At 40.6% G+C, this 19001-nt stretch overlaps 1 protein-coding gene across 13 annotated transcripts in view; it reads right to left on the bottom strand.

Moving 5' to 3' along the window:
- Positions 1-16199, bottom strand: part of NTNG1 (netrin G1) — a 294202-nt gene extending 278003 nt beyond the window's left edge. For 3 of the 13 annotated variants that reach the window (XM_074318383.1, XM_019746502.2, XM_019746499.2), the window contains exons 1-2: positions 15069-16022; positions 7406-8151 (exon numbers count right to left, since the gene is read on the bottom strand). In XM_074318383.1, the coding sequence (XP_074174484.1) occupies positions 7406-7651 (246 nt within the window). In that variant the 5' untranslated portion in view covers positions 7652-8151; positions 15069-16022. The other 10 variants (XM_074318379.1, XM_074318382.1, XM_019746508.2 and 7 more) reach the window with 8 other exon arrangements.
- Positions 16200-19001: the final 2802 nt, after the last annotated feature.

Raw genomic sequence — 19001 nt, 5'->3', positions numbered from 1 at the left:
TCAATTATTTCTCAAAGAAGGGAAAACAAGTATCAGAGGGCATAGCATGTAGAAAGGGTAAGTTCTGTTTTGTGAAGCTTTTGTTTTGGTTGTGTGTGGGGAGAAGTGTGTGTTTACTGAGTTCCAATATAGAATGTATTTCTCACTGTAGATCAATTAAAAGCAAGTTTTAAAGCTACAGGTATAGTTTACAAGGTGTAATATGCTCATCTTCAGCCTGCTGCTCCCAAAGAGGTCTCCTACTTTGCTCTCTGTCGAGTGGCAGAGGCTGTCTTCCTTTTACCCCCAGAAGCTCTCTCAAGGCCTGGAGAGAGGGGCCTGCCTACCTTCCACGTCCCAATTTCAGACAAATGCCTCCTTCCCCGTGACTGACATACAGAATGTCCAATCCATTCAGCAGTGATTCCATCCTTGGGAACACAGAAGTACAGCCCTATCCCTTAGCTTCAAATAAATACAATAGGATGAACTCAACATCCCCCAAATATAAGCATTTAATATGGGAGGGTTGTTATATGGGAGAAGGATATGTTTAATAAAGACTATACCTATATATCTATAGTTTATATATAGACTATATATAGACTATACCTATATATATGTTTATCATAGCATTATAACAAATAGGAAAATACGGAAATAACGTCAAGTCGCCAAAGTGGGAGGATAATTAAATAAAATATTGTATATCCACATAATAGGATATTGATATCTATCAAAATCACATTTTTAAGAATATATAATAAAGTGAATGCTAACACATAATAGGAAATGAAAAACTATATGTAATACGATTCTAATTTTGTAAAACAAAATATATGTTATAGTTAGAGAATCTTGTAAGAAAGAGGGCAAAATGATTTCGATGTTGTGTGTTAGGCTTTTCTATCTTTTCCAAATTTCCTACTTGGATAAATATTTTTAAAGGATTCAATTAGAAATGGAAGAAAAAAATTCTCACGTATACTTTCAGTATCAGAGCTCAGAGTACATTTCGCCTCTCCCATCTCTCTTTGGAGAACATCATCATAAGCTAACCAAGTGCGATAGCTAAATTTTCCTACTTGTCTCTTAATTTGCAGAGGAAAAAACAAACATTGGATTCCTGATAAAAATTCTCAAGAAAGAAAAAAACATTCTGGAAAGTCAATACTATATTCAATCAATTGATCCATTAAAAATATGTTGTTATTTGTTGCCTGGTAGTATAGTAAACGTTATGAGGTAGAAAGGCAATAGAATGTGTAGTTTCTGTTGACTTCTCTGCATCAGAGAGTATGGCAGGCTTTGTCACGTATTATCTCACTTAAAGACTAGTGATCCAGTTAAAGAGTCAGGATATAGCAAACCGGTGCATTTGGGTGCAATACATCAACAAAATGTAATACAGTACTAAATAGTGGAACGTAGTAGAGTACATCGGCACAGTACAATCTGTACATAGAGTCAGGAGGAGTTAAAAGGTCAGGAGAATGAGATGAGCTGACATTGGCAGGAAGTGTATGGAGAAATCAACTTGAGCTTGACCTTGAAGGGGGGCTGAGGGATGTCTTCTGCTTTTCCAGGTGGAGAAAACACATGAGATGAGGGGCTTCTTATGTGATGATTCTGGTCCCCAAAATCAGAGGATCAAACCTAAGACCCCCGTAGAGTTCCAAAGCAAAGCAGAGCAAGCCCTCCTCTGCTCCCCCACAAAAGAATATGCCTAAGGGACCCCAAATAGTCCAGACAGACTTTCATTTTGTTTGTGGGTTTTTTGTTTTATTTTGTTTTGTTTTAGGATACAGCTTCTCACACTTTGAAAGTAATGCTCCTCTAGACTGAGCAGGCAAGTTTACCTCTGGGTGTGGGGGGTGGGAGGGCCGGGGGAACTGAAGGAAGTAACTCAAAGTGGTCTACTACAAGGCAGTTATTATTTTAAAGTCTCAGTGTTTCATCTTTGAAAATCTTGCACTTGTGCATTCAATTAAATGCTTCCCCTACTCCTGGGGTAAAACTGGAGCTCCAGGTAGATGAGCCATGGTTTATCTTACTCAGCATACTCCAGCATATCCTAAGTTAAGAAAAACAGATATATACAGGTCTAACTCATCAGGTCCTGTGACTTTTTGCTCTTCTTCCATCTTGCCAGATAAGTCATTCTACCATTAAGCAGGGCACTACCCTGTCATGTAAATGCTGTGCCTCCATCTGTTCCACTTAGCCCGTTTTATTGTCTTTTTCAGACACTGTTTAATGTTAGGCACTTGGCTACCAGAGAGGGTTTCCCAAGTGGCCCTTTGATAAGCAGCAAAATAATGTTCACCTTAAAATTCTGGTGAGTGCTGGCCTTACTTCTCTGCTCCTCCACCCTCTGTGTACGCACTATTTTGTATGAATTTTCCTAAGACTCTTCTTTACTTCCCTTGGAGGCAGGGACCATACGTTGTTGGACGGTGATTCTCACCACACCAGTAGGTTTTGCATGTGCTACATGCTGCTCTGTCCACTTCACTCTGCATACAGTCGTTTGAAATATTTGTGAAGCATTAGCCCAACAGAGCAAAGGGCATGTGTGCTCATAGAGAACACTGTCTGGGATCGATGTATGACATGGGTTGGTTTTAGGTCTTGTTGGCCCAGCCATAATCTTTATCAGCTCCCGCCCAAGGCCTCCCCCATCAACTGCATTGCTTTGCCAATACAGCTGCAACCCAGAAGACCCCTTCCAACCTGACTGCTAGCCTTTAATCCCTGGGAGATGCCATAAGGCCCTGATGGCAAGTGACGGGAAGTAAGGGTGCACACACTCAGATTAAAAAATCAGGTAGACTACCTTATACTCGACGAAATAGATAATAAGGAGCTTTTGTAAGCTCCTCAACAAGGAAATACTTGACACAGTGATATATCAGAAAGATTGATCTCCATGGAACTTAATTCATTGCAAACATGAATTAAAGTTTTCTAAGAAATAAGTCTAAATAATGAACTAATAACAATGAAGTGTTAATAATGAAGGAACTGGAGGTTTTTAAAGATTCCATTCTGGCAAAATTAAGGGATAAATCAGTTCAAATGAAATATGTCACTGTTATTAAAACTTCATTCATTCATTGACTTATGTTTCATGTGAACAGAGTGTATTTCTAAGATTATTCAATTATTGTATGTCAATGTCATTTCCAGATTTTGGAAAAATTGATATTAATGCCTTGTCATTGGAAAGGTAACTGAGTTTATCAAATTATCTTCTCAAAGGCCACCTGATAGTCACCAGATGGCTTTACCTGAGCCGATGTCAAGTCAGAAATTTAAGTTATGGATAGCCCTGAGACTATTCATTACCACTCACTCACCCCCTGGGTTCCTTTAAAATCATAAAACACGAAGGCTTTCTACTACTTTCATAAATTCCATTTGAACATAATGAAATATGCTCTACCCACAATGCTTACAATAATTAAAGGTGTTTTTTTTTCTTAATAGGAGTCTATCTAGAAATAACACAATATAAAATGATCATTAATAGACCTGTTATGGTACTTGAATAAATGCCTATCAAGAGTGCAGGCACACTTAGTAAATTTCCTAAAGAAAATCCATTTTCATTTCAAATTCTGACATTTTATTTAGAAAAATGACACCCTTTCATTTCATTATTTCAGTAAACATAATGAGGGTATTGCTAACTACACCTCAGAGTACTTTATTTTCTCCATTTTTTTAGTAATATGAGCCTACTTGTAATTAAAGGCATGCTACATTAATGATGCCTAAATTCTCCAAGGAAAACATTTAATGTCCACCTCATAATATTATGCCAAAATTACATGCACAGAAGACTTTTTAATAATCTTTGTTTCCTAATTTAGTTTTGATTGGCTCTGAAATCCATAGCTGCACTCAAGGGCTCACATTTTCTACAGCCATCAGCACTTCTGCACCATAAATTGTACAAACGCACATGACTCCTTCCGTCTGTAGGCTTCTCTTCAAAGCTTCTGTTTAACTTATCCAGAAAATTAGCTGCAGGCTGGAGATAATTGCAGATAATTTTGCCATTTTTAAGCCACTGGGGTGTTGGGTGGAGACATGACAGCTAAGTTTGTCTAAACTCAAAGAACAAGTCATAGTTTTGTGTTGTCACTTCAGCTTTCCACACAGGTTCATATCGTCCTATGTGCTCTTTATGCAAATTGCAACAAATTGTAGTCACCAGATGATCTGTGTTTTCTGACAGAGCTGTGCGAAACTTTTCTGAGGCTGCAAGAAGAATATGATCTATACTAACATGTTAACCCAGCCTAAAACAAAAAATGCTTAACCCTCTTCTACCCTTCAGATACTTTCCCCTTAACAAAAGCCGAGATTTTTTTCTTTTAGCTCCCAACAACTTAAACTACATGTCAAAGAAAATGTATGATCTCAATATACATAATTCACACACATATATGGATATCTCTCTATATAAATCCCCTTATTCCACTATCTTACGTAGAAATGGCAGAATTTTCCCATAAAACTAATGGTTAAAATGCTGGGATTAACACACAACAATTTAAAATCACCAAACATGAGTTATTAAGTAGGTCATCCAGGTTAACAAGCAGAGATCTATTGTTAAATGGAAGCATATGGCCCCTTTTTCTTAAAATTTCCCTCTAAAGTAAATGCAGCATTCATGGATGGTCACTGGCCTACAGTGATGGAGCAAATGCAAAACGCAGCAACACAGACTCTTAATGCATTGCCAATGAACTTCAACTTTATATAAAATAAATCGGCCATGGGCATTATAGGGTATTTCTCTGACTAAATATCCCCTGGGTGCTCAGAATTGCTCTAGTCCCAGCTAATAAGGGTGCCACTAGAGAGCAGCTGACGACTGAAACCATTTGGCAGCAAACATTTACATATAAGGGCTCAGGAGGCTGCTCCCTGATGTAATAGGCCATAATGACTCTGAGGGAGAGGTATGGCTGCATGTGTCAAGGAGGGGAGAACGTGAAAGTCATAACACAAATGACTTTATGGATTCCCATTAGACCTTGGGCTAAGGAGCACCTAAACAGGTCTGATATGACAGCATCCCGAGACAGCTTTACAGCCTTGTGTCAGGAACCCTTCCACCAGAGTTTTATGGGAAATCCAAAACGGCAGAGGGGAAATGCTGCTGCATTAGGCCATATCATGACTCGGTATATAATATGCATACATACAGTCCCAAAGCATGCATTTACAGGATGGGTTATTAAATCTGTTATGCCAATTGTATGCATATTAAGGAGTCCAAACTAAGCATTGATGGGTAATATCTCCCAAATCTTACACTCTCCCTTGGAAAACAATTCTGCTTAAGGACAATCTGAAGCCCACCAAGGCTTCCAAAGATCTCTATCATAGTAAGATGTAGCCTTTTAAAAAGACCGTCCTGTGGAGATTTGTGCAGGCATATAAAGTATGCATATGGACTGCACTGGAGAAAGCTGAGGGATCCCATTTTAATTCTTTTTTATGTTTTGGTCTCTAACATCACTTAGCCAGTGGACTGGTAGGAACTGGCGTGTTTAAGGACCTTCGACCACCTTGCTGTGAAAGGCAGGCAGGAGGTGTCCAGTGTACCCTTTCCCACTCATGATGGGAGGAAGGGGCCTGCTAAAGACACCAAGTAAACCCTTCAACGTGATGGGGAGGAACAGCACTGAGCAAGCATTCTCTTGCAGGAGGCTGAGCTCAGGCAAGCTGCACATTCAAATCACATGTCAAACACATCAAGAAGGGCCTGTACAAGTGGAAACAGCTCTCGGAACGAGGACATTTGCTATTTTACTTAGATCTCTAAATTATTAAACAAGTCCAGGAGTGGCATATTACTCCAAGTGCACAAGAGCCAACATACAGAGCTAGAGTGTTCTTCGTAACATAAAGAGTTGGCCCAGAATCATCCTCTGCGGTAAGGAATGGAACAACCTATCACCCGCACAGCCATTTCCCCCCAGACTTGCAATGAGATCTTAAATTTGACCTTTTCTGAGAGATTATTAAAGGCCTGATCTAAAGTCAACAAATATCCCCGCTCTTTTACAGATTGATTACATTTTGCTAATGTGTTTGAATAAACTCCTCTTTTAGAAGTCTCTGGTTTCTAAAGTGCAACTTCTTTGCAAAGCACATACCTGCTTCCCAGAGAGACGGGTCCTCTCTTTGAAATATTTAGTCTTTCAGGGCACTTTAGTCATAGTGACACCTAATAGCCAAGCTCTTTTTCCCACTCTTCACAAAATCAGGTTTAGACTATAATTCAAACCAGTCCCCAAAGGCACTTCTGAAAAATGGCAAGCCCTTAGCTTTTAGGTGAAAACACTCTTTATTGCTCAAAATTGTTTCCTGTTATAAAACCTTTTCTACAGTGCTAGGTCCAGGATGATCTTATGCTAATTTAAATCACTGGGGACTGTGAACAGATGCTACTTTGATTAATAGTTTCACTACCCTGAAAATGCCAGGCCAGGTTCAAGATAATAAAGTCAGATAAGAATCCTATTAAAATCTGCCAAACGATTATATCTGTTATGTGAGAGAAATAGGATCACAGATCCTGTATCAAATGAAGACCATCTATATATTAAAAAAGAAAAAAAAAAAACAAAAACAAACAAACAAAAAAACATGAACCTAGCACATTGATTTATTTATATCATTTTAATCACCAAACTCTAATGCTAATACCTTATAGGTCATTACTGAAAATGTTACCTTTCAGCAAATATGTTTTCAACACTCCAACATTCATCTTTAAAATACCCATAGAAAACCGCAGCACTTGAAAATGAGGGGCTACATGAGTTGACAAATAAGACTCTTCTGGAAAAGCTTCTCATGAAGCATTAGCCCTGCTCTAACCAAAGATTTTCAAATCACAGCAGTTCCCCAATGAGGAAAACCATGAAATCCACTCTAGCCTTCAATTATGAAACTTTGGACTGGCCTTAAATATACACATGAAGAAACCTTTGTGGTTTTAAAGTTGGTTTACCCATGGTTTCTAGCCTTACCATACCACATATGGCCTAATCATATTCCCCATGTCCAATCTGAAATTTAACTTTCAGTTGGACGTTTTCTTTCATAATTTATATATAGTGCGCTTGTCTCAGTGAAACCTATGGAAAGCAGAAGGTAAGTTCCAGAGCGTCAATGGAAAGCAGAAGGTACGTTCCAGAGCATCAATCATACTGTGCGATTGTAATTCCAGGTGGTACTTGCCTCCACTGAGAACGAAGCTAGCCTGCTGGCACAAATTTCCCACTTGCAGACTCAGCTCATTGCTTGAGTTGAGTCTTTACCCTCTCACTGCATTTGTATGAATATTCAGCATGCCCCCACATAACATCAAACATTACATGCAAAAGTGTTGCCTCACCATTGCACAGAATGTCTCAGGAGGGTCTCCACAGGTAATGTCTGGAGGATCCAACTTCACTTTCAGGTATTTTGTCATGTCCGTGGATTCCGGCTGACAGGCCATGTAATCCCAAACTTTCCCCTCTTCTGTGTAAATCTGAGTCTTACACACGTCATAATGTCCCCACACCAGAGGGTAGGGCTGCATCACTGAGGACACTGTAACCCAAAGGGCGTGAATTGACAAGAATCTGGACAAATACATCTCTAAATTCTTGGCAGTCTTCGTGGTAACTAAAGCAGGGTTTGCTTATCTGTGGTCTACGTCTATTTTACATATACGTATATATCTTTAAGTAGGTAGGTCTGTATATTTAAAAAAAAAAAAAAAAAGATGAGACCTCAAAGTAGATTCCAAAACACACTAAAAGTGAAGGGTTGAGATAGTGTGTGTGTTCAGGGATACTGGGGACTTTGGTGGAAGGCTAACATACTTGTGCGTTAGGCATTAACAGCAACTTGCAGGTTTTCCATTGTCCTAGAACATATTAGGCTTGGGTCAAGTTTGGTTTTTGTAAAAGATGTCCGATCGCTGAAAGTGGTGGCTCTCTTGTACATCCGACAACCCTGGGAGATCCCTGATGCTCACGGCTCACAAGGGCTGCTCAGACGCACTGAGATGTCAGCATCCAAAGCCAAAGGAGGAGTGTCTCTAGCCCGGTGTCTGTTTCCCATCAATCATTCTTTTCTTCTGGCACCAACACCCTTTTAGAAACAATATGAATAAGAGTTATTGTCCTAGAATCAATGCATTACAAAATGTCTGATATGGTGACATGGGGGAGGTTAGATGCGATAGAAAGCAAATTGGTGTATTATAGATAACCTTTACTTAGCTGCTTTGCTCAAATGAGCACACCACAGAAATCATTCACATTGGGGAGAATTTCACTATGAAGGATTTAACTCTTCCATGTAACAAAGACAGATGTGTGTGTTTCAGGTGAGTTACACGTTGTCGCTTCAAAAATTGTATCTCCATCTTGACAAAACTGAGAGCAAGCAGCTAGACTTAAACATTTCTCAAATATCGCAGTGCTAGAAACTCTTCCAGGAGAACAATGGGGGAAATGAGCACTTTTATAACAATGACAAAGAGTGACAACTACTTGTATGCCTTTTGTCTCTTGGCAAAGAGACCCTAAAAATCTCCAAATTCCTGATACATTTCTTAGCTTTTGTCAGCAGGACTGGAAACTGGCTTTGTTAGCAACGAGCCTGTCCTTTTGGAGTTGCTCATTATACTGGACAAATTTAGCATCTTTTGTTTAGCTGTGTTTAGTAATAAAGATAATTTGGCTCTCTGAAAAAATTATTCAAAATAAAACCAAAGGAGCATATTTTTCTTTCATTAAGAATTTTCTATTCTCTTACATCTTTTTATAGCCATTACATCTGCATTTGCAGTAACAGAAGAAGAAAATTTGTCCCAAAGGCGAATGCTATACGCTGCTCTAAAACTAAAAGCTCTGTAGTAAAATGCACAATTTAAAATGCACATATAAAAATAGCTGAGGGTGAGTTAACAGGCCATGAAGCAGAATAATATGGCACTAATTCTAAGAGAAAATAAAAATTACTGTTTGAAAGTGCTGTTGGTTAACTGATAACGCAGCCTATATAGCTATGGGTATCAGTCATTGGTGAGTTTAACTGGCAACTTTTCTCTTTAGAGATCACTGTGCAAATCTAAACAAGTGGTAAAATTTAGATTCCAGGTTTAAAACAGTGCATTGGTTTAATTAGTTGGTTCATGTTGTCATAGTCTCAATGAGTGATTTTTTTTTAAACAATTGAAAAAGGACAAAAAGCCTACAGTTTTAGAAAATACTGTTATTTTTCACATGAAGCAGTTTAAATACGGAAGTTCACTATCTTCAAACAATCTTATAAAAGGAATTCACTATATTTAAATAATGCACCATCTTAAAATTAACCAAGCTACGGAAACTATGAAATGCCAACAGATGGTTGAATTGTGTTTCCATAGCAAAGTAATTTATAATAATTGCTTTATGGATGCAAGTGCAATTTTCATTATATTCAATTCATAAAATGTTATCATACAGCTGCAATTTCTGGTATTTTCTATTAGGAAAAGTGTTGAATATTTGAGTTCCTATGAAGCAATAATTAGCAGTTTGTCTAAACATGTATAAACTACAGATTTGAATCTGCCTCTTCCTTGTAATGTAAAGTCTATACTGTGGTGAGCACATTTTGAAATCTTAACTTAAAAAGAAAAAAGTCACAGAGAAGCATATGTTGTGGCTACCACAGGCTTCTGTTTTTTTCAGATTCATTAGTTAATTGTAAGTAAGTTTTTTCAGATTCATTAGTTAATTGTAAGTTGACATTTTCAGAAGCATCCACCAGTTTGACAATTAATGATATGGAAAGGTGTTAAAATAATACAAATTTACATTTTCTAGATGCATGTTTCAATGGTGTTTACTGCTTTATTTTACTACTTTATTTTAACAAACACTTGCATTGGGTGTGGGGTTGGGGAGCTGGGCTTTACAACTGAAGCAGTGTAAAATCTACTCGACCAGAAATTATTAATGTCAATTCTTAGTTCCAAATACATAGCAATTTATTTATCAAAATGCTAAACTCTTGAAGACCTGAAATGGACTGTAGTGACTCTGAGTAAGACAGGAAGTTAATATGATTTCAAAAATATGACCTTCAGTGTATATTGGAATTCTCTCTGAGATTAATCTTCACATTTTTTTTTTAACTAATAAATGTTATCCACCTAATCCATTTATTCTTGGTCACTGTCTTTATCCATATTTGGCCTTCCTGCAACCACAAAATAGTGACCATATATATATATATATGTACATGAAAAATTTGGACACTAAGGAAACATATGTGAACCTGTTACTCTTCCCTGACACAACAGCTATCCCACTGCCACGAATTCTCATTAGAGTATACCGGAATTATAATGATGGTCATTACACAGAATTATGGACTACACCATGATTGAATTTAGGGAACTGACAAGGAAAAATGCAGAGGCGTGCAAGATATTTGAATATTAGGCAGTTGCAGGACTGTGCGACAGACATTCTTGACAAGAAGCAGCCAATTATAGCTTACATTTCTGGCACATAACCAGTTGTGATTAATAGTTTTCCATTACATTACAGACGTATTATTAATGTATTAAAAACGCCAAGCTTTGGCAAGCACTAATATGGCATGGCTCAGTTAGTCTGCAGAGTTTACATTTAATGAGTTTCCATTCATATAGAAAAAGATATTGACCACAGCATATTACAGATCAGGAGCATGGGGTCACTAAGCGCTCTTTAACATTAATTATTGGATTCGTTCTCATTTTTATGTTCGTAGCATTTGTCACCTAATCTGTATTTTTCATATCAGGGTTTCCTTACTTTTCAATGCCTTGTACATTTCAAAGGAAATCCTCTTCATAGAAAATTAATAAGAAATTAAATCTATGAACTTCTATGCCACACAATGGAAAAGAAGCCTCTGTCAAAATCAGGAATTTTCTATTAAAGTATATTTATGGAGTTTTCAAAGAAAATGAAATGTAATAGTCGTAAAAATAGAATATTATTTACCCCTTAACCTCTATCACCGAATGGCACCAGTTCCCATCTGGGTATGCTTTCACCCAGGTTAAAATCATCAATAGCTTCTTAAAAGCTAGGCCATCACAGCAAATAGCTAGGCAAACCAATTATAAGAAGGACAGTCAATGACATATTTGGGGATTTAACATAACTAAACTAATCCCTGCTGGCCCATAACGGAACTCATTGCCAAGTAATGTGGGCTTTGAATATGTCTCAGGTGTTCGCATCACCAATAGAGCAGTTCCAGAAGAGCTATAGAAAGCCCCAGTTCTAGTTCTTTACTTTGCAGACCTGGGAACTCACCATTAATTAAACAATGCCATCATCTCTACCTGTGCACTAAGGTACTGAGAAGTCCTCTTAGATAAAAATACCCATTAATATGCTATGAGGATTCCACAGACCTCTGTCTAGTGTATAAATTTGCAGAGCCAATGCAAAAATATAAAATTATGTCAGGCCCTCAAATTGATGGATGTTATTGATCTGGACTGAAATGGGCTATAAAATGACTTTGCATCCATGGAACATATCTTTTCTCCAGGATTCTGTAGCTAATTCCCTTCCACCTTGGGTTAACTTTGCAAAAAGTATTTCACGGGCCCTTTCTTTCACCAGAAAAGAAGACTCTCAAAATCCTACAAGGAAGTAATAATGATCAAAAGTATAGACAATTATATTCCAAAAACAACTGCCAATTTCATCAACTGAGAGGAAAATATTGACAGCAAATCCACTAACTCTAGCTGGCTTTCAGCATTTGTTTTATTACATAATCTCACTAGGAGGTGGAGGTGGTGGTAGTAGGCTATTTATTCCATCAATACTCAGCTCTTCAGGGCCACCTGAAATAGACAGCTATTGACTCATTCCTCATAAACATTAAGAATTATATAAATATGCATGTTTCTGAATGGGAAGGGACAAAAGGACTATAATCATATTCCATTGACTGAAAAATATAGACATAAGGAAATATACAAATTCCATAACCTATCAAAATTAGCAGCTTCCAAAACTGCCATAATGAAATTGACTAGATGAACTAGTTAACATATATTGAATGATCTTTGCATTTATTTATTGGTTGTGAAGAAGCATTTTCTACTCATCTTAATGGGAAACATTTGCTTCTATCCTTTTGTTAACTCTCTCTCAAAATATAAGGAATTAAACATGTACTGAACACGACTGGTATTTTTTACTTATGCTTGATTGGGTATTATGAGTAACTGCCTATCATGAGATTCTTAATAAAACCAAATAGCACGCCTTAGTATGTGAAAGATCTCTGTTTTCATCGAGAGAAGAATGATTAGAGAAATTAGCATATATTTTGCAGGTTGTTTGAAGATGGGATAATAGTAAAATTATTTCAGAATCATTTAAGCCTAAAGGAAACCTGGTGATTCATTACCACAGAACAACAAATCTTTCCTTCTCTTGTAGGGAAGTTCAGAGATCCACGTATTCAAATACGTATTTGAGAAAATCTACACCCACTGGAAGTTTTGAAACAAAACTCTGGATTCCAAAGATAAAATTATTTTTTCAAGTATGCTAAATGTCTTACTGACCTACAATATGATTCACACTCACAAATACTTTTCTGTGAACACATAATTGATTTTCTGAGTTATGAAATTTTATTTCTTGCCAAGCAACTTGGTGCTTTTGTAACTCTAAAACTCACTCTCAAAATCTTTACACTTAGAAAACATATGGACTAAATGTGCAATGGTTTAATTTTTCAGCATATTACCTGATTTTTTTCCAGATTAATAATGGAACTAAAGGCAGGTATTTGCTCCAATTAAATATATAAAAGGAAATTGAAAAGTACATTAGCCTCCTAAAAAAAACCTAACCTGCATTACTGTAATGCACACGCACAGTGAAAGCTGACAAAACAAAAATCTCAATAGGAAAAACAGCTTTCTGTGCAAATAAAATAAAATGTTTTCCTTACAAAATTTTGATTATCCCTCTTCAATTTCACGATGGGAAGTATCACTAGATTAATAGACAAATGTATGGAATTCTGAATGCCCTCACGTTGGTCTTGAGTGGTGAAATAGATCTCATTTCATGATATCCAGAAAAGAAGAAATATACCCCTTATGTATGGAAGCTGGAGTAACATTACGTGTGAAACACTTCATGCATTTTTTACTTGGTGTGCTGATCCACAGGCAAAGATTCAAGTTTTGTCTTAATGAAAAACTGAAGGTTGTTTATCTTCCAAAAGACTCTTGGATAGTTTATGGAGCTGCTTTTCCTTTGCCAAAGAGAAAGGAGTGGGGCGCATCAGCCATTCAAAGTGACAAAGTTCAAAATACTTAATGAAACCTACGATTGCTAATTCCCCACTGGTTAGAGATGCACCTCAAGGGTAGACAAATCAGAAAAACTTTGCCCCTGCTCCGAAAAAGAGACTCTCTGGAAAACTTTTTCTAACAAGCTTAACCATTAAGTATATTTGAATAAATGATTTTTTGGAAGATCTTTCTTTTTTTTATTATTATTTCTGTAAGATAAGAAAACAGCATTTTCAGTCATAAAATAGGGCCTTATTTCTAGAGCAAAGCTACTGCCAGATACACCATATGTTTAGCAGAATTTTGAATCTTACTCAAAATTTTCCATTCCAAAGATTGACAAATTGTAATGGTAATGAGTGACTCCATTACCTTTCCCTGGGTAAAGAGAACGGGTAAAATAGGGAACAAAAGCCTCTACTCTCTGGAAATCTATACCTGATGCGACGATGCGAACGCAACCTATGACTTTTCCAAATAAAGTTGCTTTAAAATCCCCGCTAGGAATTTTCCTCCCTTGCTCTGTAAAATGACAGCCTCCTAAGTGGATTTCAGGAAAAAGAAAAAAAAAAAAAAAAAAAAGGTTCCCAGGTGAGGTAACTAAAATAAACAGCAGAGGGCGCAGTTTCTTTTTTTATCTAAGTTTTCCAGTGTATGAATCACTTAATTGGTTATTTTGAGCCCAATAATATTCAGTATTATTTGTATTATATATAGATATCCACAAATCCCCACGGGAGAGCAATTCAGTGTCCCTAGCTAAATCCATCAACTGATTAATGCAATGCCGGTAAAGAACCTGAGAAAATGTTTCAAACAGCATTCCTACACCAAGTCTTTCCCTCTTTCAATTTTCCCTTCTCCCCAGCTGCACATCATGGGATAGTAAAGCTTTAATCTTGCACCAACAAAAGAGATTAAATGAAAGGAACTTCAAAAGCTGTCAGTGGGACCACCAGCTCCATCGGGCAGTCAAGAAGGCAAGTTTTCCCCCCAAAGCAAAGACAATTGGCGAAAGAAAGGGGGAATAAAAAAAAAAAAAAAAAAAGGACCCTCCAGTGCGTGATGTGTGGGCAGGTATGTGTAAGGGAGAGCTTGCTGTATGCCGGTCCGTCTGTCTGTCGGTGGAGGCACAGCCCAAGCTGTGGCCACAACACACAGTCGCGTCACCTGCTCCGGGCGCACACCCGGGGAGCCGGGAGTGTGGGGGTGAGAGTGCGCGGGGGTGTGTACCGGCAGGGGCTCCGCGCGCTGCCTCCTCCCCGCGCTTCGCAAACTTCCGCGCCCACCCGGAGCCTTCCCTCCTGCCAGTGGCTGACACTGGGGGGTCGGAGGGAGGGGGCAGCCAGCGGGGAGACGGGCTGATGGGGGGGGGCACGCCAGCGTCACTTACCGTGGGGCCTGGGGGCCCTGGCGCCCCCGGGAGCCGAGCCGACGGCGCGGGGCGGCGGCCCTGCCCAGCCTGGTGCACCTCGGGCGGCGGCCGCAACGGCAGAGCCGGTGGGCCGCCGCGACTCCCGCCGAGCCTCCTGGGGGCGCGGGAGGAACGGGAGGGGCGGGGTGGAGACCAGGTCGCTGCCGCCGCCGCCGCAGCCCGGGAGTGCGGATAGCGCCCGGCCCGCTGTGCGAGAGGACTCCGCGCGCCCGGAGCCCCGCGCCGGCCCGCCACTCCCCGCCGCTTAATTACCTTCGCCTTGGGATCCGGGGGGGCGAGGGGGGGCTCCTACGCGTTGCCCTCTCTCCAAGCCCTAGCGGAGAGGGGAAATTCCTTCCCGTTGACTTCCTCTTCCGAAATGCAAAAGATCAGTGACTTTGACAGGTAGATGAGGGGGAGGGAACAGGGTGGGCGGAGAGGAAGCGAGGATGAGAAAGGTGCCTCTCCCTCCAAAAATCTAGTGATATTAGTAACGAAATCGCAGCCTTCGGGAGGTCTGGCCAGCCCAGTCCCCCGCTTGCCGGCTCTCCTCCGCGCCTCGTCGCGCCACTGCCTCTGCCACTTCTCGCTTTAAACTTTTACGGAGGGATTTTTTTTTTTCTATTTCTATTTTGTCTCTCTTTCTCTCTCTTTTTCTCTCTCTCTCTCTTTTTAATTTGTTAAGCTGCAGGACGATTTCCTGATTCCCGGGGATCAGAACCAGCGGCCCGGCGGTTCTACCCCGCTTGGCACAGCTTTCATTTTATTTTAGATGAAGACGTTGAGCTTAGTCAGAAGGGACATAAATCAGGACAATTAGCATTGGCGCCAAGAAGATCCTCTAGTACCAATTTCGCCCGGGCTTCCTTCGCGCATTCCTCCACTCAAGTCAGAAATGTCACTGCACATAGCGGAGATGGCTGCGAGACGCGACGCACCCAAAGTCCATTTGATGAAATATACATGGCCCACGATGCTTCTGGATTGCGGGTCCTCGGCTCCCCGCCCCCGCCCGCGGCACCCGGCCGGACCCTGCTCCGAGCGGACAGCGAGCTCTGGGCAAACTTAGGGGCGCGTGCAAATGAAAGAGTGCGCGCGAGGGCTGGAGAAGCGAGAGTGAAAGACGCAAGCCCGGGGAAGCCGCAGCCCTCGGAGGGGTAGCATGTACGTTTCACTTAAAAGCAGATCTTCTTCTGCAACTGGCAGCAAGTGAGAGGATTGCAAACCTTATACTACCTCGAGACCTGAGCGCTCCGAGCGGTCCTAACTCCGTCCGGCTCACTGTTGCTGCTCCTGCTCCAGCCGCTGCTGCCGCTGCTCCACGACCTCAGGGCCCTGAGGCTGAGACCACACTTCACCTCCTCCGCCCAGCGGCTCAGTGATTCTTCGCGTGCCGTCCACTTATACCCCCGCCCATCCCATCCCTCACTCCTCGCTCTCCTCCCCCAAACAGTGCCTAAGCACACCCCTCGCCCCTAGCAGGGATGGCAACTGTTTTTCAACCAACAATTCCCTTGCCCAGCCAGCGGCCCCTACAGCGCAAACCTAGAACCTCCTTATTTAGAAATTATTTCTCCTTTAGAAAAGTTGAAGTTTAAGAGAGAACTGTGCGTTTTAGGCCTCCTTGCCTTTCCCAAGAGACAGACAAATGCCCCCAGGACTTCATTTCCCACCAGTGGGGGCTCAGACTTACCTGGAATCAGACTTACGCTCAGACTTACGCTTTAGCTACACACTGACTTAAACAACCAAAAAAAACAAAAAATAGAAAAAAAATATATATAAAAAACAAAAAAATCAAGACTTAGATAGAGACTTTAATTAGAAAGAAAGGCTATTTGAATAGGGAGAACACTTTGATCTCAGGCCTCTGTAAGCATCTCAAAACCAAATAGAAATCGGCTTTTATAAGGTAAGGGGAGTGAGCAGTAAGGGAAAGTTGGGCAGATGAGAGGGAGAAAACCAAGGCATTTGGTTTGACAAGACATGGGTCTCTGTGGTCCGAGGATTTGGTGAATAAGCTAACAAGGAAGGGTGTTCTGCATTTTAGTGCTTCCTTAGATGTGGGGCAAGCTCGCAGTTCAGGATCCAGTGGGGATGAGAGAAGCCCGACTCAAGCGTAGACAAGGCTTAGAAATGGGCGATTGTGAACACTTTGTCCGTCAGTCATACTGCCCCACAAAAAAGGCACAAGAGCTAAGAGCAGAGGGGGCATTTTTCTGCCATGATTGGGGGTGGCGGTAACAGAACGATATGCATAGGGAAGCAGGTCTTTAGGGAACTGAGCCTATAACCAGACCTTCCTGGGCCCTGAGTAGCCAGGATGGAGGCAGAGATTCCAGGAACCCAGACCCTCCAACACCTGAGAGGCTACAGTGAATCCTTCCTCCCCTGACTCCCTCCACTGCAGGAATCTGGGGTTTCCCTGTTTCCTTCTTCCCCACCTCTGTGCTTAAGTATTGACGTTACATAAGGAGTTACTTGCAGGGGTGAAACTCCTAGAAAGGGTTCTTTGACAGTGGCCATTCCTGGCTCTTCAACCAGTCTCCATCCATCCTCCTCCAGGATTGAAATACACTGATTATATGGAGATACTGCTCACCATCCAAGCCCCCCACCCCTACCTTACAGCCCTCTAGAGCCTCATCCCTTCTGGGGAGCCAGCAGGACTAGAGAATCAACACTGGCAGTGTCCATCTCACTTCTCATTGGCTCTTGGCCAGAACACTGAAACACAGACAGCTCTCAGCCTGACATTTCCCTCCTGCCTTTTTCTGTCAAGTTAAGAAACCCCCTTCTGAGTTTTCATTCTCAGCTTTATCTGATCTTTTTAGGTACTTTTCCAGTAAAAAGTAACGAAATTCATGCAGAGATTAGAAAATTCCCTTCTGGGACACACCAAGATCTTTGTGATATTGATGCCTGACCTGGAGAAATGTTCCCTTTCATCTGCCAAAATCTTGGAACTAACCCCTGTTCCCTTCATCCTATACCATACCCTCCGTACACCCTATTCCAGGGTTCCTTTGATGGGGAGGCAGACATCAGTCCCAAAAGAGTCTGATGTGAATGGGGACCCTCTCCAGTCAAGTGGCTTCTCCCACCCAAGCGTGGGAGAGTCACGGGTGAATTTTTCTTCCACACATCTGCTTGGATCTTTTCACAGAATCAGTAAATCACCAACTAAACATGTGGAGCTAAACTCTGGGCAGGAAATCAGAATCCCCAGAAGAGCTTTTCCCACATTAAATCCTCCTCCCCTCCAGATCCTGATGTCCCCACCAGTGGGGGTGGGGTGGGAAGGGTTTTATCTCCAGAAAGCACTTTGGGATCTGATATTCTCCCCTAAACTGAGAACCTGTGAACTAACGTTTATATATTAAACCAGCTTTCCAGAATATACCTTTGCACATTTGTTTATATAATATACACTAATCAGAAATTTACTTTAGGTATTTTCTGGGGATCAGGGAAAATAATTTAGGGCATACTTTTCCCATCACCCTTTGCTTTCTCCACCTCTATATAATTGATGTTCTTTGAAAAGAATGGGTTTCCTGTTTTTATTGAACCTTTCCATACTTTTTTTCTCTCTCTCCATTTAGAGAATTGCTTGATCTTTTAGTTTCCTGGCTTCCGATGTCTGGCTGGTTTCATATGCATTGCTCATTCTTCTTCAACTTAGATTTTCATTTATTTGTAATCCTGTTAGGTCTCTAACTGTTGTTCGCTTTTCTAGGTTATTAGCTGCTTAAAAACCTTCTTTTGAGAGATTTGGCAGGGTTATTTAAGTGTTTGTAACGTCAGCACGCCAAACAGGTAGTGATCACATTTTGAAATATATCTAGTCCAAACGATACTTCTTATAAATACTGCCAGGTACTTGACATAAAGTAGGTATAGATAAATGTTCATCACAGGTGTGAATAATTTTTGTCCATTCCCAGGATTCTGTTATAGCCTCCTTGGTATCTGAAACTAACTCCTATTATATTACACTAAGACTCTGATGTCTGAATACCCAAATCAGGGACAAGTTCTATCTGGCCAATTGTACACTGTGTGATAGATGCCCTTTATAACTACTGCTTGTGTCCCAGTAGAAACATCCTTTCTAGCTGTTGTAAAAGCTTCAGCTCTTTCTTGCCTCCACTCTGTGCTCAGGGAAATATTTTATCACAGAGCCATTAGGAGTGTAATTTTGAC

The sequence above is a fragment of the Rhinolophus sinicus genome, linkage group LG14 (assembly GCF_036562045.2).
Source record: "Rhinolophus sinicus isolate RSC01 linkage group LG14, ASM3656204v1, whole genome shotgun sequence".
In the NCBI taxonomy this organism is placed as follows: Eukaryota; Metazoa; Chordata; class Mammalia; order Chiroptera; family Rhinolophidae; genus Rhinolophus; species Rhinolophus sinicus.
The sequence above is the reverse complement of the archived record's forward strand: the minus strand, read 5'-3'. Positions and strand labels throughout refer to the sequence as shown.